The sequence below is a fragment of the Brachyistius frenatus genome, unplaced genomic scaffold, assembly GCF_029030835.1.
Source record: "Brachyistius frenatus isolate BFR_SWC_R1_liver_20210118 unplaced genomic scaffold, ASM2903083v1 Contig_251, whole genome shotgun sequence".
In the NCBI taxonomy this organism is placed as follows: Eukaryota; Metazoa; Chordata; class Actinopteri; family Embiotocidae; genus Brachyistius; species Brachyistius frenatus.
The window spans coordinates 456,463-483,002 of record NW_027210850.1 but is presented as its reverse complement, the minus strand read 5'-3'; the positions used below and the strand labels follow the sequence as shown (position 1 = coordinate 483,002).

Below are 26,540 nucleotides of genomic sequence, written 5' to 3'. Positions count from 1 at the left end.
ATGTTCTGTGTCTTTCAGGTTTGCCTGAAAATGAGGACCGCTCAGATGTGCAGGACATCATTGAGTCCACCCCTGAGCTGGACATGGATCTCATCGGATACAAACCCTGCAGGTAGTACAAAGAGCACGCCGTCAGGCCGGTTTTGATCAAACTTCCACCGGGTAGCAAAACGTCTCCTCCCGCTGTTTCTGTTTCTGTCAGCACTCCCACCAAAGGCATCGAGAACATGGCATTTGACCGCAATACGGACTCCCTGTTTGAGGAGCTGTCGTCTGCAGGCACCGGGATCATAGGAGATGTGGACGAAGGAGCTGATCTGCTGGGTGAGTAAAAACTTCACCTTCACTTGAACAACACTGCAGTGAAATTGAAAAGTGTAGCAGCCGTCGTGTCACATCCTCCGAGTACATTTCGTCTGGATTATAGTATAGTCTGTATGAAATGCCTGGATTCAGTTAAGAATTGACTCAAAAGTGATTGCGAAATAATTCCAATGGCAAATGTCTTTGTCTGGTTTTTACAACACATAACAGGTTCCATAAAAACTAAATTTTCAATGTTTTGCTTGCTATTTGTACAAATTATTATGTGCTCATGGAAAATACTCATTTGCATTTGGTTGACAAAGGTCAAAGGTGAGCAACTGGACTGTCATCCCAACCTCTTAATAGCTTCCCTAAGGATTTCTGTCTGATGGAAATAGCTACAAGTTCCTCAGTAAACGATTATTATGATAAATAATATTGAGAAAATAGTGAAATGAGAAGTAAAATCTTTTACAGTTTGATTATAATTTAATACTTATGGTTCAGTTCCTTGCAGATAAAACTTCAAGTAACTCTAGCATGGGCCTCTGCAGCCTTTTCTCCTCTTTTGTAAGTGGCCATGGTACATTCATACTTTTAAAAATGGACCTCAATATGTTCTGATATAGAAAATAGACAGTGGTGCAAACATCACCCTAAATTATGGTTTATTTTTTTATCAGGACATGTCATCATTCTGTCATCATTTTGAGGGAGGGGGTGGGGGGAGCAGAGAATGCGGGATTCACACACTCTTCCCAAACCTGCCCTATGACAAACTTTAATGTCACTGTTCAAGTAACCACTACTTTCTGGGTTTATCCAAATACTGTAAACCTGCTTTAATGAAGCTCTACTATTAGCTTTGGCTAGCAGCTCATATTCTACCGATGTCTGATAACTACTTTTAAATTCATTGTAACTCCAACACCTGCTGTTCGCTGCGATGCTACACCGCCTGCTTTGGTCCAGCTGTTACAGTGTTCACCATCTACCCATGTTAACATCACCTCTCTCTCTCCCGTGTCTCATTCTCTGGCTTTTGTCCATAATCCCAGTGGAGTACTCCGGTGTGTATGACCTCAAACCTTTCTTTAGCTAATTGTTTTTTTTTTTCCTGTAATGTCCTCTACTCATTAGTCACCTCCTGCCATACCCATCGTTACAGCTCACAGCTTCTCCTCCATTATTTCTAATAATAGTTGACGTACAGTAGGTCTAGTAATGCACAGATAATAGCGTTTCAGCTGCCTCCTTTTTCGACAAGATTCGGTGCATGACGATGGAGTTCAGCGCTTCCTTTGTTTGCCTAATTGTTCTTTTTTACAGCTTGAAATATTGTTTTGCCCCTCGTACTTTTCCTCGTTTCCTCCTCTCGACTGCTGCAACTGTGAAATGTAACTAGCCTTAGAGATTTTTGCAGCATCTCTTCCTTTTTGCTTGTGGAGTCAGCAGCTACATGTTAAGCTCTGGCTCCTTCATCATTTTGGTCATTCCACAGTCTCAAACTATATCCGCATTTCTCTCTCTCTCTCTCTCTCTCTCTCTCTCTCTTCCTTCCTCTTTCCGCCTGACTTGGATTGCATGGTTTTCTCAGACCTTAGTTTGATTGGTAAGACCTCACCCTCTCTCTCCATTCTTCTCCCGTCAGTCATGTGACATGTGCTGTGAGTTTGTGTGTTGTGATTGTAGTTTCTTGTGCTGTGAAACCTACAGTAGCAAATATCTCACTAGGAGATATTTCACACCCTATGTTGTGCCTTGTTGGATTTGATCTTGTAGTGTAGATAATCTACATATTCATATGTGGTGCTAAAGTAGTCCCTGTTCCAGTTTGTTGTCACTTATTTTATTTCCGCAATAAAATTCTAATGTTGTCTTCAATTATGTTCAGGTATGGGCCGGGAAGTTGAAAATCTAATTCAAGAGAATTCACAACTGCTTGAGACAAAGTAAGTGCTTAACTTAGACTTCTATTTCTTAAAAGAAATACTTTGACACTTGGACTCAGAGATTTAACACACACAAAAAAAGAAATCTGTAAATATACTAAAATGTCCTGATTGCCTGTGTTTCCAGGTATGCCTTGAACGTGGTGAATAAAGACTTGATATTGAAGGTCGATGAACTGACCTGTGAGAAGGAGATGTTGCAGGGAGAAATGGACGCCGTGCTGCAGGCCAAAACCAAGCTGGAGGACAAGAACAAAGAGCTGGATGAGGAACTCAAAAAGTAAGGGCTCTATTTGAACGATCTATTTACACTGTCTAAAATGCGTAGAGCAAGTGTCCAAATCCACTTTTGCTTGTTTAACGGCAGATAATCTGGGCACATAGTGTGTTACATGGTTCAAAGGGGTTGTCCTTAGTCTCCTAATTGACTTTAACTAGAAATAAAGCAATCAGAGTGTCATCTCTCGTTCCCTTTTAGAGCCAGGTGCGCTTACACCTTGGCTCACACCATTTATTTAAGACCAGGTTTTCGATGGTCAATCCATTTCCGCTGCCTCCAGATAGAAGTGTATCAACGGTGCGCCTTACCGCACCACATTTTATGACCAATACGCCCGTGGGAGCTCAGATGGCCGCGAGTACATTTGCTTTTTAAACAATGCATGTGCTGAATGGGCAAATGACGCTTGGCGCCACTGTTCCCCAGTGTAAGATCGAGTTGTAGCAGGAAGCTACTGCAGCGCTTGTGAATTGCAAAATACCAACAGAATGTTTCCTATGTACCTTGTAAATGTGATAAATGGTCTTTTCCAGAGTGCGAGTGGGGATGGAGGAAGTGAAACAGAAAACTAAAGATGAAGAAGATGTGAGTTTTCTGCACCCGTACAATGATGTCTGCACGGATTGCCCCTCATTCCTAAAATAATTTTAATGTATGTGTGGGTTTGATTGTGTGTTGCCACAGAGTGATGTACCTACAGCGCAGAGGAAGCGCTTCACCAGAGTGGAAATGGCCCGAGTGCTAATGGAGAGGAACCAGTACAAAGAGCGTCTGATGGAGCTCCAGGAAGCTGTGCGGTGGACAGAGATGATCAGGTAAAGAGAAAATGAGAGGATGGATGGAGCAAAGAGCTGCAAGTTTACACGTGGACTTCTTTTTATATCCTAATGAGTGTGACAGATTTCTGCTTTAAATTTTAGAAGCAGTAGGACACAGCTGATAAAACTGACCCTTCTACATCCTCAGCCTCTATTTGTGCCTTTAAACTTCAGTTAACATGACATCATCTTGTCCTCCTCTCTAGGGCCTCGAGGGAAAATCCAACTCTTTCAGAAAAAAAGAAATCGAGCATCTGGCAGTTGTGAGTCCTGTGAAATTTACTCCATTATGTACTTTCTGTCAGGGCTTTAGCTTTGTCAAAGCTTCCAAGTTGCCGTTTTCTCTCAAATATTCAAATACGTTCTTTTTCTCATCTTTTCCGGGATGTGCTATTGAATTTGGCAGCATTAGGTAAAGATGATTTGATAGACCTTCTCCCTGCCAAACCTCTCTCTTGTCCTCCACCAACACAGATGTGCTCCTCCTTTCCAAAAGGATCCAACTTTGATGTGTCTTTATCCGTAATCTTTGCTCTCCGTACAGTGCTCCAGTCATTGTTATCACAAACTGCTCAGACATGACTCTCCCTGTGCCCCCGGGCTTTCCTGTCTCCCGCCTGCTGTATTCCTCTTCATGAATTTCCCCTTCTGTCTGCTCATAGGGAGATATAAGGAGAATATATGTACAAATACATGTACATGTTCTGTTGCTTTTGTCTCTGCAGTCATGTTGTACCTGCAGATCAGTAGTCCATTTTCTACTATGAGGTATTTTAAAACAGATTCAGTAGATGTATTGTTTTTGTTTTATCAGGCTTATTTGAGTAGAAAGTATTTTCCCCAAAATTAAGAAGTAACCTCAAACCTTACATGATATTTGAGTTCAGTTTTAGAACAAATAGCGCGGGGAAATGGCAACATATCGATCATTGGATACACATCAGTGTTCAGTCTGCTGTGATTCAAATGAAATATGTTACATATTTGAACAATTTATTCTCCATATTTTCTTTATTTTACTGTACATGGAAACTATAAAGGCAGCATTATTTAAATACTATTTTGAAATAATTATTTAGACATTAAGGTGTCTTGAACTGTGATGTTATTATGTGATTATTCAAACTTTTGTTTCACACCTGGTAGATGGTTGAATTATGCAGAATTTATCAGTCCCTCCAGGAAATTGCCAAATTTGTGATTGGAAAAAAATTCACGTAAATTCAGGCAACCTCCGCAATATTTGCAGGAACTTGGAATTTAGCAAAATTCCTGCGATTTTCCCGCAAAAACATTCATCAATAGAATCTCTGCTGAAAGTATTACGACATAAAGTAGTCTTGACAAACAAAACTCACTTTATGAACAAAAATAACTCTGCTCCCTCCTCTCTGTTCAGTGAAACATTGGCATTGTGGGAAATGTGATCTTCTCATTAAAAATTAGGAATACTGTATGTTAGATTAGTTTTATATACACTTCAAGTTTAAGAAACTGCACTTTGGTTTTGTGCATGCAGTAGGCAGTGTTGCATTTGTATCAATTAAACACCCTCTGAAGGTCTTTGACAGCAGATGTAGCATCTGTCTTCTATGTTAGTCACAGATTGTCTGTTCTGCAAAGCTAGGTCACTTTTATCAATGTTTTGTAACTTTGAGCCCCATCGTTCTCTAAGTTCAATAAATAAATAAATAAATAAAAGATTAGAACTAAAGTATTTCTGTGACGTGCAGCAAAATTCTGCTAATTACATTGCAGGGCTTTTGGAGAAAATCTGCCACAGAATAAAACATTTTGATCGCAACAATCACAAAAAAAAAACAACTTCTTGAGGGACTGATTTATACAGCAATACATATGCTACTTTTCACAAATGGTAACCAGCTGGACAGGTAGATACTGTACAATTTGGTTCGTACATATCCATTTTTGTTAAATACCCAAATGTACTTAGGTGTGATAGGAAGTACTCAACCACACGACAACTCCCAGCATGCCTTATGTCACTTTACAGTAACTGTTGGTGTTAGCTGGTGATCCTTGATTGTCTGGTTGGTTGGTGACTCCCTACCTTGCTTTTTCCCTGCACTCCTGTTGGCTCTGTTTCCCTCTTATCTTTCTATAACTTGGCCACCTGCAGCTTCAGCAGACTGTTTAGCTCCTCCGTCAGTGCGCCTGCGATAAAGAAGGTGGACTCCCACTCCAACGTGAGGTACAACGCCCCGGGCAGCCTGGTGAAGAGGAGCAGCACCTTCTCCCAGTTCCCCACAGAGAAGTCAAAGACTTTCGACTTCCTCAATGAAGAGTGAGTAAAGGAGACAAGTGACTGAGTTTAGTGTATTTTAATGAGGTGGACATGGCAAAGGCAACTGAACTTGTGTAACTTGCAGTCTATCGTGACTCAATATTTCCCCCTCGTAGCCTGTTGGCTGATGACATTTCTCCCTTTGCTCTTCTTGTAGCAAGGAGCAGTGCAGTTCTCCATCACGTAAAGAGCAGAAGAGAGCGCAGTACAGACAAGTCAAGGCCCACATGCAGAAGGAGGATGGACGAGTCACCGCACACGGCTGGAGCCTGCCCAGCAAATACAAGGTATGGACATGAAAGTCTGAGACTCAAAGAGGTGGAAATACGGCCGTTTTCTTTTTATTGGACGAAGCAATTCATTTCAACCGCCACCAGATGGAGTTCAACCTCTAGAGATAAAAACTAAATTAAAGGTTTTCACTTATGTCATTGTGAGCTATTGAGTTTCGATTGATGTGCAAAAATAGCAACTGTATCCAGAAGTGTGCAAAATGTGAGGAGGTCAGAATACTTTGTTAATCCAGTTTATATCACGGTATGAGTGATGAACTATGTTGATGAACACTGTTTGAGTTTTGGTGGGTGTGTTTGTCAACGGTTACTGACCAAGGAACGCTTTTCACTTCATTTACTCTTGAACGGAGCCGTTATTTCTTGATTTTTTTTTTTTCTTGTGTCATTTACCGACCGTTTCTGTTCATGTGAGAAAATGTAATTTAGACTTTAAAGCGAGGGGTTTTCAAAGTCTCCCAAAACACATTTCACTTGTAATTTCGCCTTGTTGTCTTTATTGCCCCCCTCAGGTAGCAAATGGAGAGCAGGTGGAAAACAAAATGAACCTACCTGTACCAGTTTACCTGAGACCTCTGGATCAGAAAGATACTTCTATGAAGGTGCATAAGTGAACAACTAGAATATATATTAAAAAAAACATATTGTGTGATGTTTTGAACATTTGACGATAATTGTATTCTCATAACGTGTTCTCTGTTTGTTTCCCAGCTGTGGTGCGCTGCAGGGGTCAACCTGTGCGGTGGAAGGACGTTTCCCTCGTCAGAGCTCACGAAGCAGACAAAGGGTTCTCAGAGCAGCCTGGACCAGCTGGAGCAGGAGAGTAAGGTGGGTAATTTTAGGAAGATGCTGTGATTATCTTGGGAGTGTTTTGTGTTATTGTCACATATGAGCGTGAGCTCGTAGTGAGTTCAAAAAGTTCTTCAAATCTTTGTTGAAGTTATTTTTGCGTTATTGCTTTAAGGATCAGGAGAAAGGAGAGAAGGAGCTGATCATTCAGGACGAGATCTCCGGTCGGGTGTGGGTTTGCACCAGCACCCACTCCTCCACCAAGGTGATGGTGCTGGAAGCCAGTCAGCCGTCTGACCTGCTTGACAGCTTCTACGCCTGCAACACGCATGTCGTCTGCATTGCCAGCGTGCCAGGTAGGCTGAGTGTGGTCACACTGTGATGTCTGGCTCCGTGTGTCTTCTTCTCTTTGTCATTGAGCTTTGTAACCAGGTTTGTGTTGTTGTTGTTGTTGTTGTTTTTTCTCTCCAGGTGTGTTGGATACTGATTATCCAGCAGGTGAGGAGGTACCTCAAGACCCTGAGGCTAACCAAGGTGATGGGGTGTCTCTGGCGGGGAGCGTGGCCAGTGTGGGCTCGACCGGCAGCGACGGGACCGTGGCAGCAGAGGGCGCCACCGCCATCCCCCAGACAGCCAGCTCAGGTGTTACAGACCAGCCGGCTGAGTACAGTGCCGTCCCAGGCTCAGGTAGCTCTCTGCAGGAAAATGCTTTGCTCCAGATAGGAGCGAAAACCTCTGCTAGCATTGACCAATAAGTTAATGAACCATCAGGGGTCTTTATCACAAAGCAATACTCGTGGGTTAGCCAGCTACCTCTGGTGTTAAATCATTTTTCCTGATATCAGAAAAACATCTTTCTTTTAACCGGGGCAGAGCACCACGGTAACCTATACTACATGGCTAATGTCCCGTTAGCTTCAGAGGATCAGACAGGCTTTCTTCCGTGCTGCAGCTATTTCAGCTTTTCACACTTAATGAGAAGATAATTGAAAATAAAAAGTACACCAACTCTTGATTTTTTTTTTTATTAGAAAAATATCCATACTCAAATGAGCTCAGTGAATTATACCCCCGATGCACACATGTAAGGGGGGGGGGGGCACTGTTGTTTCACTGTTAACTTGGCAGCAGACGTAGTCGCAGAGCCGAATCGATGCGTGTGTTAAAGTGAGCCGGCACGTCGCGGGACTCGACGCTGTTGTGTAACACGAAGAGCTGGCGTGCTGTCTAAAATCACACTCTTGGGTAACTCTTCGTTTGCCCGAGAGTGGGCTCGGAGTAAAAAGGCAAAGCCGGGCTGATGAGGGGTCGTCTTTCCGGCAGTGTCGTTGGATCTCTGTTGAAGTGCGTCATTCCAGTCAGACATTGTCAGGCTTTCATTTTTTTTTTCTTCAAACATTTTTAACCGTATTGGTTGTTTAATCAGTTTGTTTATCATGTAACAAATAGGACATTTTCTACAGATATCATTTTTGTTCACACTCACTCAAGTCTACTGATCATGTTGAAAATGTCATCTGCATTTAAACAAGCTTGTGTAATAATTTTCACCCTCACGTATCTAAATTTAAAATCAATGGCTACTTCGCTTCGGATGTAAAATCTTAAATTCACGGTTCATTTGACTGTTTTCTGACATTGGTCATTGTGATTATATTAGACAACCTGAACCCTTCTCTCGTTGTCGTCCCAGCGGGCACAGCGACGCGCCCACTTCATGACCGTGCAGTCATCAAATCTCCGCAGCTGATGCAAAAATCGGCCCGTAGCTTTTGTAGATCATCTCAGCCTCAGTTATGGACAATCATTCGCTCCTTCCAACCCGTCTTCGTCCATTCACAGATGAACCTAACCCTGCGTTCCACAATTTCCACAGTCGAGCTGTCCAGAGAGACCAGTCCAGCAGAAGATGGGGTTCCCCCAGCTGAAGAGGCGACGGAAGCAACGGAGGCGAACGCCGGTGTGGGCGAAGAAGGAGAAGAGGACCAGGGAGCCGATCAAAGCCAGCCAGGAATCTACACGGAGCACGTGTTCACCGACCCCCTGGGAGTGGGACCCACCGACTCCTCTCCTGCTGAGACGCGGAGGTGAGAAGGACCATTTCTAAAACCGCTGGATGTTTTTAATATATGCCGCAGGTAAGGTTTTCCTTTCTTTCTTCATGTTTTAAATGTACAAACCACAATAGCTTTTTTTTTTTTTTTTTTTTTTTTTGGGGGGGGGGGGGGCAAATCCTGTTTTTCCTCGTGTGAAAGTTCAGCAGCAGCTTTTACTGAAAAGAGCCTAAAACTCCCATTTTGAGACAGAGGAAATGGTAACAAGAGAAACCCCGGCAATAGGGATATATAAATTGACATTTGTCTTAATTCTTCTGCCTTCAGGGGCTCCGGTCAGGATGGTGTGACGTCACTACCTGAAGACTCAGACCTGTCGGAGGGGGAAGTCATGAGGATGAGCAGCGCACTTCCCACCATGTGGCTGGGAGCACAGAATGGATGGTGAGCAAAAAAAAAAAAAAAGGGGTGGCACAAATACATTGATTTAAAAACAAGTGATGAAAGTGTAACTTCATTGATAGGTTTTACGAATACTATCACTGCGTAAAAGTATTTATGAACTCGAGGCCGTTAAATCTATACAATATTGGCTGTATTTTTGTTACTTGTCAATCAGTCGCACTTTCACAGCTCCATTTTCTTTATTTCGTTCATTTTGCTGTAATCAGCTCTACTTCATCTCTCTCTTTTTTGTTTCGTTTTCCAGCCTGTATGTGCACTCGTCTGTGGCTCGGTGGAGGAAGTGTCTCCATGCCATTAAGCTGAAGGACTCCATCCTCAGCATAGTGTAAGTACAGAGTCGGTCAAGGATTTATTCGAGGACTCACATCAAACATACATTTATTCCTACATGAATTTTTTTTTTTTTTTTTTTTTTGCAAAATGTGTCTTCCTCACTCGTTACAGGCACGTTAAAGGGAGAGTCCTGGTCGCTTTGGCTGATGGGACATTAGCAATTTTCCACAGGAGTATTGGTACATTTGTAACATTGTTTGTGACAAGATATACATTTCCTTTTTTTTTTTTTTTATTGTTGCATTTCATTCAGTTTTTGGTATTGATATACATGTATTTTAAGCAATCAAAGACTCAGAGGAAATTGTTTAACATTTCTACCAGTGTGTTATGCTGGAGCCTTTAAGACCTCGGATACCAAGTCTTTGTTTCTCCCAAGCAGACGGTCAGTGGGATCTAACCAACTACCACCTGTTGGACCTGGGCCGGCCCCACCACTCTATCCGCTGCATGACCGTAGTCCATGACAAGGTTTGGTGCGGCTATAGAAACAAGATCTACGTCATCCAGCCCAAGGCCATGAGGATAGAGGTAAAGCCGTCATCGACAGTCAATAAACCTTTGGTCACGTGAATTAGTTTTATTTTCTAGGCAACCACAACCCGCTAAACCTTATCGTAAAGGAACAGAGCAATCCCGTTGTCTGGCAAAGCACAAATCATCGAATATAAGTTGAAATCCTCCATGTGCCATTCCCACTAAATTCTAATATCACATCATTTCTGTCTGTCGCGCCTGGACAGAAGTCGTTTGACGCTCATCCTCGCAAAGAGAGTCAGGTACGGCAGCTGGCCTGGGTCGGAGATGGTATCTGGGTGTCCATCCGACTGGACTCGACTCTGCGCTTGTTTCACGCCCACACCTATCAGCACCTCCAGGACGTGGACATCGAGCCCTACGTCAGCAAGATGCTGGGTATGCTTCCTGTTCTCCGCCTACCAGCTCATCACTTCTCTCAGAAACCCTTCCACCTGACCAGAACACCAGTTTTACGCTTTCTCGAGAAGAATTCACCGCCTTGAGTTACTCCACGGCCTCTTGGCACGATTACGTGTGCAAATGGCCTGATACCATTTTTAGAGCTTTGACACCGAGCTCCTTCCTCCCCATCTTTTGAACACCGCAAACCGAATAACAAACGTCTGCTCCGTGTGTGTTCCAGGTACGGGGAAACTAGGATTCTCCTTTGTGAGGATCACGGCTCTCGTGGTGTCCTGCAACCGGCTATGGGTGGGGACGGGAAACGGCGTCATCATCTCCATACCTCTGTCTGAAGGTATCACACACCTGTACAACATCGACAGTCCCGTCAGATTGACTCCTTTTGGTTTCATAAAGCTGTGCAACAGCAAAAGATTCAAATAGTGTTCACGTGTTTTTCACGAAATGCTTCATTTTGATCGTGGAGATTCAGTCTCGACTCTGGGTAGAGTCAGTTAATCGCAGGTATTAAATGCTAATATGTACATTGTAAAAACATTCATTATATCTCAAGTAAAATGCCTTAAAAAATAAACATCCTCCTTCGTGTGATGTTTAGCTAGAAACTCTTAATTTTTTTTGGTCTCTATTTTAAAGTAAGAATGCATTTATGTTTGGCATACACTTGAACCTGAGTGTACTAGTAGTAGTCAAAACACATAAAGCGTCTTATCTCCCACTGCTGCCTCCGTCCTCTCCTCTACTTGCTCTTTCATATTTCACCACAATTCCAAGATGGCCACTCTGAGGTGCCTCAGGGACAATCACACTGTAGTTAAGCTTTACTTTTCAGCCTCTCTAAATCCAAACGTCATCTCTATTCTGCTCTCACCGTGTGCCTCCTTCATTTCTCTTAAAGCGCAGTCAGACAATGTGCCAATTATTACATACCTGACGGTACTTGTCGAATAAGAGACGGCCGAGTTGCTATGGATACAGGTCTCTCAGCCGCAGTGCGGTTCACACGGCACCGTTCGACAGGTTTATACTTCAAAACGCTGCTCTCGGGGGAACTTGAGGACTCCTGCTCTCTTTAAATGTTAAAACCCTTTTTGAGCGTGCCACCGAGTGTTCGTCCGTTGTCGCCATCTTCTTCCTTTTCCATCTCTTTCTATTTCTGCAGGGATTGAGCGCTCGTGTTGGACAGCCAGGTCCTCTCTCTCTTTAACCTCTCGCCTTTCCCTCGCAGGGTTTACTTGCTCTCTTTTTTTTTTTTTGCATTGGGTTTCATTGGTGTCTCACTTTAACTGATGCTTTAAAAAATACGACCGAACAGGCTCCTCTGCTGTCACGCCGACATGATTCACATACAGTTCTGCTGTGTGTCTGAGAGACTGTGGTTTCAAGTTTTTACACACAGCCCGTATAACGGCGTCGGCAGACTTTTATTTGATTTCTCCCCCACCCCCCCATCTTCTTCAGCCAACAAGACAACGGGAATAGTGCCAAATCGCCCCGGCGGTGCAGTGCGTGTCTACAGTGATGACGGTTCAGACCTCGCCGTGCCGGGCAGCTTCGTGCCGTACTGCTCCATGGCCCACGCCCAGCTGTGCTTCCACGGACATCGCGATGCGGTCAAGTTTTTTGTGACCGTGCCAGGTAAGAGACAAGCGCAGACAAACCGTGGGATTAAGTGGGAGAAAATATTGGCCATCAACCAATGAAAATATGCAGCCATTATGTGTTACCGATCAACATTATTTTGCATTTGATAAGATATGAACAAAAAGGCTATATATCACGACCATTTACATTTTGTCACATTTATGCAGAGCAGCGACAATTAATCAGTCCGTTCAGTCATGTTTAAAGACACGTTTCACACAAATGTGTTTGCAGCAGCTTCTCAGATGTGATGTTTCGCAGCTCTTCTCTATTTTGTATAATTATAAAAGGGCTGGTTGCCTTTTCATGAAGGTTTATTAATATTAAACGTGTCGCTTTTACAAGTCGCACCAAATACGCCGGTACACGCCCTCAGGTCCTCAGCAATACACTCACCAAGTTTGAAACAGATGGGACAAACGGTCGTCGAGATAGGCGAGGGACAAACCAACAGACCTACAGATAGAGATTTCGTGCATTGCAGTATAGATTAAACAAATAACCACTTATGAAGAAATCAGCAGATTACGTAAAAAAAAAAAAAAAAAGTTGCAGAACTGCAATTACAATTTTCTACTTTGTGAATGTCCCAGGTCAGGCAATGCCTCCTCCAGGCAGTGCAGATTCAGGCTCTGATGATCCTACATCTGAATCCTCCGACACAACAACCTCTGAGGCCAAAACATACCTGGTAATGAGCGGAGGAGAAGGCTATATCGACTTCAGAATGGGTGGGTACACCCACACCGCCTGCACATGCGTATTTAGGGGGTTTTCATCGTCTGAACGGTCTGTCATTTGAATTATCGTGAAAAGAAATACAGCCGATTACTACACGGTTCAGTCTGACTGTTAGAATTTGTTAAATTGATGCAAAAAGGCTCGACCGTCTCCACTGTGACCCGCTGTGCTGTTTGCGCGACTCACCCTTCTCCTCCTCAGGTGATGAAGGCGGCGAGCTGGACGGTTTATCCGAGCCGACAGTCGGCCAGCACTCAGCGCCCACCAAGGCCGAGCGGAGCCACCTCATTGTCTGGCAGGTCACAACCTCTCACGATTGAAAAATATCAAAGACTGTTGCGCCAACGCCAGGGGCGTCCACCAACCCCCGCATGCCCTTCTCAAAGTTTTTAATTTGATATTACTGATTGTTCTCAATGCCTGAGTAGTCGACTACTTTGTAAAGAAAACAAAAGAAAAGAAAAAAAAAAAAGCAATTATTTTTAGTCCATGTTTTGTACATTTTATTCTTCATAAATTTTAAATAGGTAAGATGACGTGTATGTTGACTTGAAGAATACGTCCAGGCGTTCCCTTGTGCTGGGTTGCATGTCGCGAAAGCTGGTGCACACAGGAAAAAGGCCACGTTTGCACTTCGTGCGCAGTCTGATCAGGTAATTGTTTGTTGGGTGTCGCTGTTTGTTTCCCAAACGCTAAAAAAGGGTTTAGGTGCGAAAGATAAAAGGGACTTTAAAGGCATTTTTGCAATCATGAAAAAAATGAGCGGGCAGGTTTGAGTTTAACTGACGTATATTTTATTATATATACATAAGACGACATTTGTAAACCATTCATAGGAAATAGTCTTTCCTGTGTTGGGGCATTTTAACGATTATACAGTTAGGACCGGGTGTCGAAGTGTACGAGTCTATACAAATTTTAATGTGGTCACTGGTTACTACCTTTAATATAAGGCTGATTAACTCCACCGTACTGTCTGGATTTTAAAAGCAAGTGGTGCACAGACAACACGTCTCCCCGTTGCATAGTTAAACGTGCTTTCATTCAGCAAAGGATACAACTTAGAACTTGAACAGCACCCGGGCTGCCACCGGTTTATGTTTTGTGATATGACAAATGTCTAAGCACTTTGGGTACTTAAAGGTTTCCTGTGAATAGAAGAACCAGCTTACTGTACTGTAGGTTAGCATTAGCCTGCATGAGGAAATCCGGTCTCCTCATCCCAAGCGTGTGTGTGTGTGTGTGTGTGTGTGTGTGTGTGTGTGTGTGTGTGTGTGTGTGTGTGTGTGTGTGTGTGTGTGTGTGTGTGTGTGTGTGTGTGTGTGTGTGTGTGTGTGTGTGTGTGTGTGTGTGTGTGTGTGTGTGTGTGTGTGTGTGTGTGCGCGTGTATGCGCGTTGCGCCCGCTCGGCCCTTTTGATTCTGAATCCTCGTCCCCCTATGTGGAGAAAATCTGCCTGTGCCACCAGCTCAGTGCTTCCTGTTTGCTTCAGCTCATTGGCACTTTAAAATGTTAGATGTTAGCCGCTGACACAGTAAAGCAAACTGCACCACTGTGTGCTAGTTGTGTGAAGGGAACAAAATGTACATGTATTTTTTTTAGCAAAAGCAGTCCCAGTAACCAAAGGATGAAAGAAGAAGCAAAGTAAAACGGTTTCATCTGCGAGTTTAAGAATTTGGGCTCGTTTGTGTACATTTTCGGGGGTGTCGTTGGGAAATAAGCTTGAATGAAGGAAATGAACTACAAATAACATTTTGATGTGGCACCTCGTACGGACGTGCACACAAGAGAGTCTCTCCCGATTGCTTCATCATTCCTTGTTTTGTTCTTGCAAATACATTTGAAGGCCCGGAAGGCTGCTGTTATCATATTTTTGTTGCTATATTTGTGCATTGTACGTGTTTTTTTGTTTTGTTTTTTTTATTCATTTGTGAGACACTTTCATGAAGTAATTTGACTGTAACATGCTAGCGGGATGCCAATATTAAGCAGATGTTTTAATTTGTTTTTATATCTGAAGAGTTAAGGCCATGATTGGTCTTCAGTCCATTTCAAAACAGTAACTTTATATTGTGTTTTTGCCATTCCAGTATTTATTTCCTTTGTTATCGAGCCTATCTTGGTTCAGAATGTAACTTTCTACATGAGCAAAAATATCCTACGAGGCTATTGTGAACAAAATAGTCCAATGAGTTTACATGATTGTTAATAATGGTTAAATAAACTAGATGAATCATGTTGGACATTTTTGGCAAACCGTAAGATCAAAGTGTGCAAATGAAAAATTGGTGGTTATCGAAAAACCCATTCATATACTAAGCTATGCATGTTTTTTTTTTTTTTTTTTTTTAAAGAGAACACTGCTATGTTATCGGCTACATCTCGGTTTATTGCCACCGTTTTGGGTGGGGTGGATGTCAGTGTATGTGTGCGTGTTTGTGTGTAGACTACCTGTGTACCTGTAGGAGTTTGAAGACACGTTTGCCAGTGGGTGTTTGATTTTTCCAAGTGTGTGGTGTATGTGTGTCTGCCCATACGTACGTCCATCTCTAAAACCCCGGAGGCCGGTCACATTTACCCGTTGTACCGGGCTCCTCTGGACGCCATAACAGCGGTTCCCTCTGGTCAATGTTTGCTAAAACAGTATCATAGCCTTATTTTTAACAATCTATTAAACTCAGTTTCATGGAGAAGTTGTTGTTTTAATGTGTCTTATTACTGATAAATTATTATTATTTTTTTTCCCTCTGAAAAGTGTGGTAAAGCATTCTCGGTATGAGTGACGGGATCTGACACGAACACACAACTTCCTGCCAAAGTTAGAACCGATTTGATTATTTAACTTTTTTTTTTTTGTGCTATTCTCAAATAAGGAAAAGTTGAAGTCGCTTCCCTGCACCGATGACGATTCAGAGCGATATGAATCCAAATCTGACAGTGTTTGCTCACTGTCAGTATAACCTGTTCAAACCGCAGCTATATTTCGGTCACACAGTGATTAAAATCCCTCCTGCTACTAACGGCATAAAAGGTTGAGCGACACAATCTCCATTCAGAATTTAGAAGTTTTATTAAGTCCTATTATGTGTCGCCTAATGCTTCCAGCTCATAACATGCTCTGCTCCTTTATAATAACTGACCTATGTAACCACCAGATGGTGCTGCATGTTAATTTTTTTTAAATAGGCTCCAGGGTCCTCTCAGTTCAACAGTCCTCATATCTAAAAGTGATTGCATATCTGGTATCCAAAAACAGAGCAGAGTCTGTGAGTGTTCAGGCACACAGCTGAAAGGTTCTGGGTTTGAACCTCCCAGTCTTTCTGTGCTGAGAGTTCTCCTCGTGTGTTTGTGGGTGGGCTCCTCTGGTTTCCTCCAGTCTGAGGACATGCAGGTCAGGTTGATTTGGCCTGCATGTTGGAATTTGAGTGATTGAGTGGCGGTATGAACCCCGCTTCTCATTAAATGTCAGATGGTATTGGCTCTGGCCTGCTGCGACCCTCAAAGATAAAACGGGACTGCTCCGGGACCTCCGATCACCCCTCCTCCTCCTCCTCCTCCTCCTCCTCCTCCTCCTCGTTCCGCAAACTCTTCCATTTGGATTACATGACGCAAAACAATTTAATAACGACTCTGATGAACAAAACAGACAAGCTGTGAAATCGTGTTCTTTGACTCGGCCAGTAGGAGGCTGTGCTGTTCACAGTTTCTGTGGGATGCGGCGTCATCGCACGTAACGGCTTCCATGAAATTACATCACAGCGTAAAGCCCGCCTCCCGCCTCGGCCTCTCTCTCTTCCTCCCTCCGTCCCCCCCCCCCCCCAGCCCTCTCTTAAGCCATGCGGGGGCTGACAGCGAGGCCTGCACGCACACACACACACACACACACACACACACACACACACACACACACACACACACACACACACACACACACACACACACACACACACACACACACAAAGAGGTTTCTGACGTCACGGTGTGCGTTGTAGCCCGGACAGGGGATTCTGACACTGTGACATGCCAGTCCTCTGCTGCAGCACAGCCAAGATGCTGAGAGAGAAGAAGTGATCCCAACTTTGCGGTGGAAAGAAATCAAAATGCTGAGCGTGTACTGCTCCGGATGAGCACAGCAAGAGAGAAAGAGGAATTAAGTGTGTAAGTTCAATAATGCACGTGGCCTAACATTATGTTTAGGAATCATAGTAATAACAGAAAAATACAGATCAAAGTGCTTTACAAGTTAAAAAAAAAAAAAAAGCAAGCAATTAGTGTTACAATATCAACAGAGAGAAAGAGAGATGCAGGTTGTTGTGTTGTGCTCCCCGGGCTCATTGTTTAGCTTGACAGGGTCATATAGATGACAGTAAAGAGAACCCTGTACACCCCTCCCAGTATGGGAAGACAGGATTCAGCTGTTATGTAACATCACCAGCGGGCCTGTCCGCTTCATGAAAGTCAATTCCTCAGTCAAGGTTGAATCTTTTGATGTGCTTTGTTCTCTGTCAGTTATCAGTGATCACAGAAAAATCCAATCATTACCAGAAGCTAGAAGGTCCTTCCTTCCTTCCTTTTTGTCTCACTAAGCAATTGTTTTCTTGTGAGAGTCGACCCCCTGTGATCGTTTCGGCTTGGACCACACAGGACAAATCGATAAGTGTGATCAGGCAGCGAGATCAAGTCCATAGAAGAAGACTTCCGTAAACTGAAGACAAGTGCAAAAACACAACAATGTTCCTCCAGTGTAAGAGCTTCGCAACATGCCGCGCCCTTGTGATTGTGGTATGTCAATTTAGCAGTGGAGCGTTGTATTTTATTTAGGAGACATTTAAAAAAAAAAAAAAAAAAATTAGAACCATTCTTGGCTGGTGGTGAAGGAGACTGGATGAAAGCAAAGTGAGGAAGGCGAGAAATCGAAGAGAAAAAGGTTTAGCGGTAGGAGAGGGGAGGCGGTCAACACAGGGGAAGAGAAGCTCAGCTCAATGTCATTGGAGTGAAAAAATATGGCTGTAGTGAGGAGAGAGGAAGAGATGCATCTGCTACGGACTACTTCATAAATAAAAAAAGAGGCGTGTGTTTTCCTCCGTCCTCCAATTCAAAGCATGATGCTGTCTGCAAATCCTCACATATTTGAACAGTAAATTCTTTCCTACTTCAGTGTCTGCTGGCTCTGCTCTTTTCTTGTCTGTTAAGCCAACGTGAGTCATTTGTCTTTTTAAATACAGGATCTTCTTCTGTTCCTTCCAAACAACCTCTGCCAGGAATGTGAAATCAATCATTTCCTCGCAGCCGGAGATTTTCTCTCTGGAAAAACAACAAGAACCTGATGAACGTCTTTCATAGGAGAGGACTTGAACATACGCGACACAGACACATGCTTGTTGACGTGCGCGCGCACACACACACACACACACACACACACACGTGCAAGTCAGTCCCAGACGTGTTGTGAACTTCTCCCTCACTTTGACCACAGAAGAGGCATTATTGTCCTGTGTGAGATTCAGTGTAGATTCACAGGCAGCGCTGTGCTGTTTGTAGTGCACACAGCAGGTTGAATGAACGTCAGTCAGAATACCGAACCATCAACAGAAGCGTTTTCATCTGGGGGAAGTACACGAGACAATAAAAACCTTTTAATATGAAGATAGAAAGTGATGAAGAAGGGATTTTTAAATATAGCCTACAAGTAGTGATCAAAATTAATCAGGAATTATCAAATTAAAAAGCTTTGAATGTTTTAGTCATGTTTTTAAATGGCTGCTGAGTTGCAGTGTTTAGAAATGCCAGCCCGATGAATGTTTCGTCCTTTAGAAGAGGAGCCCAGTCTTATCCATTTGGTGTAATAACCTGGAAGGCTGTGAGATTTCCCCAGTGTGCTGCAGCACCACCTGGCGGTGGAGGACCTGCATATCCAAAACAATCAATACATAAATGCAATTTCTGAACAAGGTTTATTCGACTTTTGTGTTTGTCCATATTTTAAACTTATTTTGATCTCATTAAGTGGTTAAAAATAAGATATTCAGTTCCAAACTTTCAGTCGAGGAAGAATTGATGTCACGTGTCAGACTCGGGTCAAAGGACGTGACCCAACCAACAACACAGCGTTGAGCGGGAGAAAACGGCGGCGCTCGAGCAGAGTTTTGGATTTCTCTACGAAGTTTTTAAAAGGGCAAAACGGATCACGGTCAACACCTCGACAGCGGGACCTGCCGCAGACACGAGGAGGACAGGAGGGAGCTGACGCGAGCAGCATCCAAGTACAACGTGGAGATGATAAAGACGCGCGCACGCGTAAGTTCATTGGTGCAGTACATTTGAACTACAACTGCAATTCAACATGCTTTACGTCAGGAAGAACAAGAACAACAGGTTCTGAGTTGAAACGCGGGAGTGAAGATGCCAACAGATATCATAAAAAACTTAGAGACTTCAACTGGTAGCAGCCAGGCTGTGCCAGCGTGTGTACGTGTCAACTTTTTTGATTTGTTTGTTTGTTGATCTGATCCCTTTTGCTTTGCTTGTGAATACTAATTCTGTCAATTGTTGACATTCTTACCATCAAGATATTTTTGTAAATCTGACTTCTACTACAAAGCTGCTGTTGTATAATGTGTGTAATTTACTTTGCTTGTTATCCCTGAGCAAATGAGTGATTGTTGTTTTAATCCTTTATTGTGTAAATTGGTTTTCCTATGAGCCAGTGTTCAGCCGCTGTTGTGTGTGTGTGTGTGTGTGTGTGTGTGTAGCCTATATTTTGTGTATGTTTTTTTTGTTTTGTTTTTTGCATACAGTTATTAGTATTCCTCTCATAGACAAATGTTGCATGTTCATCAAAGGATACGGCTGATTTTTATGGTCAGAGATTATTTGGATGTGCAACAACGTTTATTGATGGGGGGGGGGGGGGAGTGTTGGCGACCGGCAGAGTTTACACACACTGGTGGTGATGGCGGAGCAGAATAAGTGGACGGGTGACACAAGTCTTTGATTGAGCCTCCCTGGATGACCAGAACAATGACGTGGGTTGCACATTAGGAGGCAGGAAATGGCAGAATGACAGAATTAGTACGATAATCAAAGAGCGGCGACCCAAGAAACGAGGGCAGAAAGATCATCGGGACGTCCAGATGGTGAATGAGTGACCGAGGCGCAGGAAACCACAACACAAGGTAACGGATCTTTACTGAACTTACACGTAAGCTTCATAATCATGTATGCAAGGGGAACAAAAAATGCAGAGCCAATGTGCATTTAACGGCATATACCTGTCCCTTTTTTTTTTTTTTTTTAAAGGGGTGTTGACTGTGGTCCCCCCCCCCTCCCCCCCGACTCGCAGCACATATCCCGACGTCCCCTCAGCATCCCGCACTTGAAGTATGAGCCCACGGCGATGTTCACCTGAGTGATGCGACAGTTCTGTGCGCCGCATGCGCACGTATGTCAGTGATTTAAAAGCCTCCTTGGTGGCTGTGCGAGCGCCCTTGGCCTCCCCCTGGAAGTGCGTAGTATTTCTACAGTGACGGGCTGGGCTAAGCATTTTTCTGATCCTCTACAGCAAAGCGTCGCAGCATTCCTAGAGCGCTCCGGTGCACACCAAGTCGGCAGCTGAGGCTCAAAAGTGTCTTAAAAAAAAGTCAAAGTGGACTGGCGATATGGGCTGGCAGCTTGGGTGTTGTGTGACTGTGTGCGACTGTGTGTGTGTGTGTGTGTGTGTGTCTATTTATAGGAAATTACTAAAGCGCTGAGGGGACCGAGCCGGGGTCGAAAGGGGGAACACAGTTTAGCGTGACACCGAGTGCCAGCAGTGAGGCAGAGGTTATATATGGGCGCAAACCAGTCGCTTCCTCGTCCTCTTTCCGTCTCTCCCCCTCCTCCACCCAGCCTGTATTTAGGGAGAGTACACACGAGTGTGCAGTTTTAACCTTGTTTGTTGTCAGAAAAGGAACCCGAATCGTGATCCGTGCACATCTCCTCTGTTTGTGCTGAACGGGCCGTGTGGTGCAGCCAAAGATACGAGAGTAGAAAAATTAAAGTTTGCCACACCGCTGTGTGCGCGAAAGGCAGCTGGTAGTAGTTGTTGCGCTGACAGTGCGCTATGAATTATTGACCAACGATATCAATGAAGAATCATGTTTGTGTGTGTTTAAATATATATATATATATATATATATATGCGGCATGTTTATTAAGGATCTGCAGTGAGTGAGTGAGTGAGTGAGTCAGTCGGTCGGTTCCTAACATGCTCGTTGGGTGTTTGTGTATGTCAGCGAGGGGCAGGGCCGAGCACAAGCCTCTCCGCAGTCTGAGTGACATCACTGCCCAGCAGAGCGTGGCGGGCGGCAAAGCCACAAGCAGCAGTGGATAATATTATCCACGTTCCCCGCTCCTTTATTTATCCCCTCCACCCCGGGGGTCTGGTTACCCTTTTAACCAATGATGTAGTCATACTGCTGTTGTCGCTCTCCCTGTCCTTTAGCACTATTGTGCGTTCGAATGCAGGGCAGATGACCTCGGTCTTACGAATGCGTCTTCTTTTTAGTTTTGCGTTGTGTAATTCGTGTGGCCCGCAGTGGTTTTTCTCGCTCTCTCGATGCACTCTCAGCCAGTCCGTTCTCTTTCCGACAACCTTTCTACTTCCACGGTTCGGCTTCACATCTTCTGTAATCATGCACTCGCGTAAACAAGGCTGCTAGTGATAGAAAAAAAAAAAAGAAAAAAAAAGACAAGTCTTGGCAGGTAAGGCTGTCTGCGTCATGTATTACAAAACTTAAGTGCTTTTCATTCCTCAGGCTTTGAAACCATGTTTGCGGCTTCACAACCCTGTAATATAAATCAAAACAGATGATCATCAAGATTTCCCTCTGACAAGTCGCCCAACTACATGAACATTAAGCCGACTGGTGCAGTATTTTAAACAAAATCTTCGATTTGATCAAACAATGTGATCATGTTTTGATTCATGATCATAATACCAGCTAAACTAATGATATCGCTATAAGCCTTGGTTATACATTGCGTTTAGTTTTGGAGCGTGGACAGCGCCTGCTAAGCAACCGTATGTTGCATTAAGTGAGCATATTAGCATCCTAACATTAGAGAGAGTCATTAATGACTGTTGACTCTTTTTTGTTGTTGTTGTTGTTGTTTTTTTTTAAATCCAGGATTTTCTTTCATTAAAGCTGAAACGTGACATTCAAATATTAAAAGCCTGTGCAAAAATACGCCTTATTATCTTCCAGCATTTCATTTTTTTTTTTATAACCATGTCATTTCCGCAGAGGCCAAAAATAAACAAACAAATGTGTGACTCTTGTGCGTGTCTGTCCTCTCCCGGCCCCCTTCACCTCGTCAGCCCTTCTGACTCGAGGACTGCGTGTCTGCTGATATGCCGCCCCTTCTATTCCTGAGTCTGATCGCCTGTCACGGCCTAATTGGGCTTCTCTGTGAGTCGGCGGGCACAGGTCGGTGCGGTTTTATTGGCCTCGGACAAGTGGCGGAAAAAAAAGTCGTGTGGAACTTCAGTCTACACCTGCAGTTGTTTTTTTTTTTTTTTTTTTTTTTTATTAGCGACACATGGTACAAAAACATCAACAAACAACAAAACAATGCGAATCAGTCCGAAATACACAAAGAATAACAATCGATGCACATGACGGGAACATAAAAGACTACGAAGACAGAAGTTATTGATTTGAATTTGGTACAAATTTGAAGTTGCTTGCTGGTGGGAAAAGAACGCATTGACTCTCCGAGGTTGTTTTGTTTTGAGTTTACGTTTGTGTGTGTGTGTGTGTGTGTGTGTTGTTGTTTTTTTTTTAATGCGCGTCGGCAGTGTTGTGCTTTCGTGTAAACGTGACCAGAGAAATGTGTTGGCATGAGCCGGTGGGATATACGGAGGGAAGAGGAAAAAGGAAATAAACAAACACAAATGTCCATGCGGTATGTACACTGATCAGCCACAGCATTAAAACCACTGACAGGTGAAGCACGAAGTAGAACACAACGAGCCAGCAGCAAATCCTCCCTTCGTGAGGATTATAATGCTCAGCTGACATTCAGTCTGATTGTGAAAAGTCTTAATTTAAAATAGGAGGAACAAAATATTAGGAACACCTCTCGGTACAAATCAGTACAGTTCAACAGCTCCATACGTTGCAGTCTCAAAAATGACCATAAAAATACATTAACACCTTTCTCAGTCAGATTGAATAACAACTGAACATTATAATGCTCACGAAGGTGAGGATTTAATCAAGCTGGACCAATACTGGAGTTTCAGGTCCAATACTGATATCAGTAACTACAAAATTTCCAACATCAATATATCAGACGATATTCGTTATAGATGCGCTGTATAGTTTGCTGCGGTAATGCACACAAAAGGTCATTGGCAACTGCCATTCAAGGACGAAAAGAGACAAAGGACACTTACTTGAGCCGCGTGGTAAAACTAACGTGACGCTGTGAGGTCAGATGCTTCGGTGCAAACGGGAGAAAAAATGCAAAGGCGACCGCAGCCGTCAAAAAGTGAAAGGTGAATCATGGCGCGCAAGTCACCCCCCTTCTCCTCACGTCCGTCCTTCCCTTGCACATCACTTTCCTCCCGCTTCCAATTCAACCTCTTCTGCCACTCCCTCCCCCTCTCCTCGCCATTTCCTCGCCCTCCATCTCACCCGCCTCCCCGGGCTCAGTCCTCCATGAAGCCCCACCGCGAGGCCTCGCTGGTGGGGCTACGGCCGCGCTTTTGATCCCTCCGTGTTGTATCCGATGGGGCCCCGCCGGGGCCCCGAGCAGCGCTGACCTTTCCCAGGGGGTCCTCGCATGTAACGCCCTTCTGAGGACCCCTGCGGAAATGCCCGGGAAAATATTGACATCTTCCATCATCAAAAGCAGCAACAAACTGACGTCTTTCTGTGCAGTGTGTGATTGATGTATATTCATTGTGTCCTTGTTGTCTGCATTGTCGGAAACATGTCAGCATCTTTGTTTATACTGCCGTTTTCCTTCAGTGGGATTATCAACAGAAACATATGTATGTTTATGTGATTGTGTGTAAATGTGATTTTAAGTACTCTCTATAAAGACATATCTGCATATAAGTGCAAAATCTGTAGACAAAGGGACGAGACTTTGGTACCGGAAGCGTACTGGTTTCCATTTTTTTTTTTTTTTGGTCCGAGTATTATTGACCAATCAAGTTTGGGGCAGGCTTTGTTTGCCTGATGGTTCTCATTTAAATACATATTACAAAATCCCCACTCGAGTGCTTTACTACGTCCCACTCCTGTGTCTGCGAGCCACATGAGAAATGAGACGTTATCGATGGTCTGTGTTCTTTCACGAGCTCTATTTCATGAGTCACGGCTACGAGATGGCTCATTATAATGTAAATGTATTTATTTATAAGAACAACTTCCACTGCAGTGCATCCGGGAAGCATTCACTCACAGCGCTTCACTTTTTCCACATTTTCTTATGTTACAGCCTTATTCCAAAATGGGTTAAATTCATTCCCACCCCCCTCAAAATTCTACACACAATACCCCATAACGACAAAGTGAAAAAAAAGTTTGTTTAAAATGTTTGCAAATCTATTGAAAATAAAGAACAAACAAAAAATATATATAACTGTATATCAGACTGCGACCTCTATGATGAATCTTTTCGTAAGTAGGAAGTAGTAGTTGTGCAACCACATGACATTTTGATTTTGGTTTACTGAATTCTGCTTTTTGTCTCTCAGGAGCGCGTTCAGTCAGAGCGGTCCGTGCAGTTGTCCGAGTGACGAAGAGAAACGGGGAACCATCTTGTGTTCCGCAAACGCCGGCCCGCCCCGAGAACACGTGTCCGTGTCCTCGCCGGGCCGCAGAGACAACGGGGAACCCGGAGACGGGTATCACGAGGTTAGTTGTTAATCTGATGTCAAGGTAAGTTCAAGGCACAAAAGGGATACGGGAGTGCTGGTAAATTATGATGAGAACAGTGCCGAATGTATTTTACACTGTTTGTTTTACAATGACTTGTTTATTATATGAGCATTTTTTTTTTTTTTTTTTTCCAGGATTCTTCTTATACAGCTCAGACATAGTGATGGTTTACACAGTGTAGGACTTTGATTTAGACTTTATTAATCCAACAGTGGGGAAATTTAGTCATCTCAGCAGCATAGAAACACAAAAAGGGTGCACACAATAAAAAAAAAAAATACAAATACGAGATGGATAAAAATTCTTATTTTAGAAAAAAATAAGCAATGAATAAATACACACAAACTATATACACTAAAACAAATCAAATACAGCTTGGGATGGATGGAAAGTGTCAGGTGCTATGAAATGAAATTAGACACAGTACAAATACAGCATCTGATATTTTTTTTTAGATTTTTCTTATTTCTTTAATGCCGGCAAACCTTTTTGACACAGTTTGCATTCGGGAGGCCTTGCAAAAAACAGCTGCTTCTCCTGAAAGCTGTTTGCCAGCTGCCATTATACAAGAAAAGAAGGAGAGAGAAAAAAAAAAAAAGACTTAATTACCTACCTTAGTTGCTGTAAAACACACGTGACGCTACTGGAACCGTCAAGACGGGTCGGCGTGGGAAAAAAAAAAAGAAAAGTTGACGGAAATGAGGTGCGGTGCGAACTCCCGCCGGGTTAGTATATCATAAGTCTCAGTCACCCGAGAGCAAAGCACCGAGCAGACGGTCCATCCGCGGATTAAAGTGAATAAAAAAATAAAAATAATTAAAAAAAAAGATCAAAGAGCTGGTGGGGGGGAAAGGTAACAAAAACCTACCCGCACCTCCTGAAACACCGATTAACGCGGCGTCTTATTTAAAGCGTAAATCTTTTTTTTTTTTTTGCTATTTCACGAGGGGAAGCGTGTCGACATCTTTTTCGGCCGGGGGACCGGCGACTTCCTGCGATTTCAGCCGGTTGCCTGGCAACTGGTCTTGTTTCGCGCGCTCATCGTCGCTGGGAGGTAGTTTTTAAAAAATTTATGAGCATCCGTGGTTGACACGAGGAAAAACCCCACGAGCTGCGTAAAACCATATATTCAATATTGTATTATGAGTGAAGTAGGAAATGGAATCAGGATTCCAAAAATTTGGTACATTTTTTTTTTTTTTATATAAAGGTTAAAAAAACAAATTCTTTTTACCAGTCGGTACTTTCATTAAATGTATACTTCCTGTGAAGTAAAAAAAAAGAAAAAAAGAAGAAACTTAATCTCCCACAACATTAGCTGAACACAAGATTAAACCGTATAAAACTATATTATTGAATCAAGTTGTGGGCAAAAAAAACTCTACATGACTGAAATTGCAATATTACCAGTTAAAACATCCACACATTTTTTTTTCGATTGCTTCGGTCTGCGAAATTGGGTGGATTTAAAAACTCTGCGGGGGTAAGCCGGCGACCACGACCGTCACGTGACGAGTCGGCGTCCTTCGCAACGACCGAAGGGAGGTGGGGGGGGGGGGGGGGCGATCCTTTTCAAAGGAGGAGAAGAAAGCAGCTCTCTTTAACCTCCTCCAAAAACGCCTCCGCTCCCTCCGTCTCTCCCGAGCGAGCTTCTCTGTCTTCGCTGCCGAGCGAGCTAAGAAAACT

General features: G+C 43.4%; 1 protein-coding gene across 8 annotated transcripts in view; it reads left to right on the top strand.

Moving 5' to 3' along the window:
- spag9a (sperm associated antigen 9a) overlaps positions 1-26,540 on the top strand; it is a 75,402-nt gene that overhangs the window by 12,184 nt on the left and 36,678 nt on the right. For 3 of the 8 annotated variants that reach the window (XM_069720812.1, XM_069720807.1, XM_069720805.1), the window contains 24 exons: positions 19-112; positions 203-324; positions 1,904-1,918; positions 2,201-2,258; positions 2,386-2,538; positions 3,072-3,123; positions 3,223-3,353; positions 3,563-3,619; positions 5,497-5,661; positions 5,819-5,948; positions 6,467-6,556; positions 6,666-6,782; positions 6,919-7,099; positions 7,215-7,430; positions 8,620-8,830; positions 9,125-9,241; positions 9,507-9,587; positions 9,707-9,774; positions 9,975-10,126; positions 10,339-10,510; positions 10,758-10,871; positions 11,999-12,175; positions 12,775-12,912; positions 13,124-14,226. In XM_069720812.1, the coding sequence (XP_069576913.1) occupies positions 19-112; positions 203-324; positions 1,904-1,918; positions 2,201-2,258; positions 2,386-2,538; positions 3,072-3,123; positions 3,223-3,353; positions 3,563-3,619; positions 5,497-5,661; positions 5,819-5,948; positions 6,467-6,556; positions 6,666-6,782; positions 6,919-7,099; positions 7,215-7,430; positions 8,620-8,830; positions 9,125-9,241; positions 9,507-9,587; positions 9,707-9,774; positions 9,975-10,126; positions 10,339-10,510; positions 10,758-10,871; positions 11,999-12,175; positions 12,775-12,912; positions 13,124-13,242 (2,930 nt within the window). In that variant the 3' untranslated portion in view covers positions 13,243-14,226. The remainder of the gene's footprint in view (positions 1-18; positions 113-202; positions 325-1,903; positions 1,919-2,200; positions 2,259-2,385; positions 2,539-3,071; positions 3,124-3,222; positions 3,354-3,562; positions 3,620-5,496; positions 5,662-5,818; positions 5,949-6,466; positions 6,557-6,665; positions 6,783-6,918; positions 7,100-7,214; positions 7,431-8,619; positions 8,831-9,124; positions 9,242-9,506; positions 9,588-9,706; positions 9,775-9,974; positions 10,127-10,338; positions 10,511-10,757; positions 10,872-11,998; positions 12,176-12,774; positions 12,913-13,123; positions 14,227-26,540) is intronic. The other 5 variants (XM_069720808.1, XM_069720806.1, XM_069720811.1 and 2 more) reach the window with 4 other exon arrangements.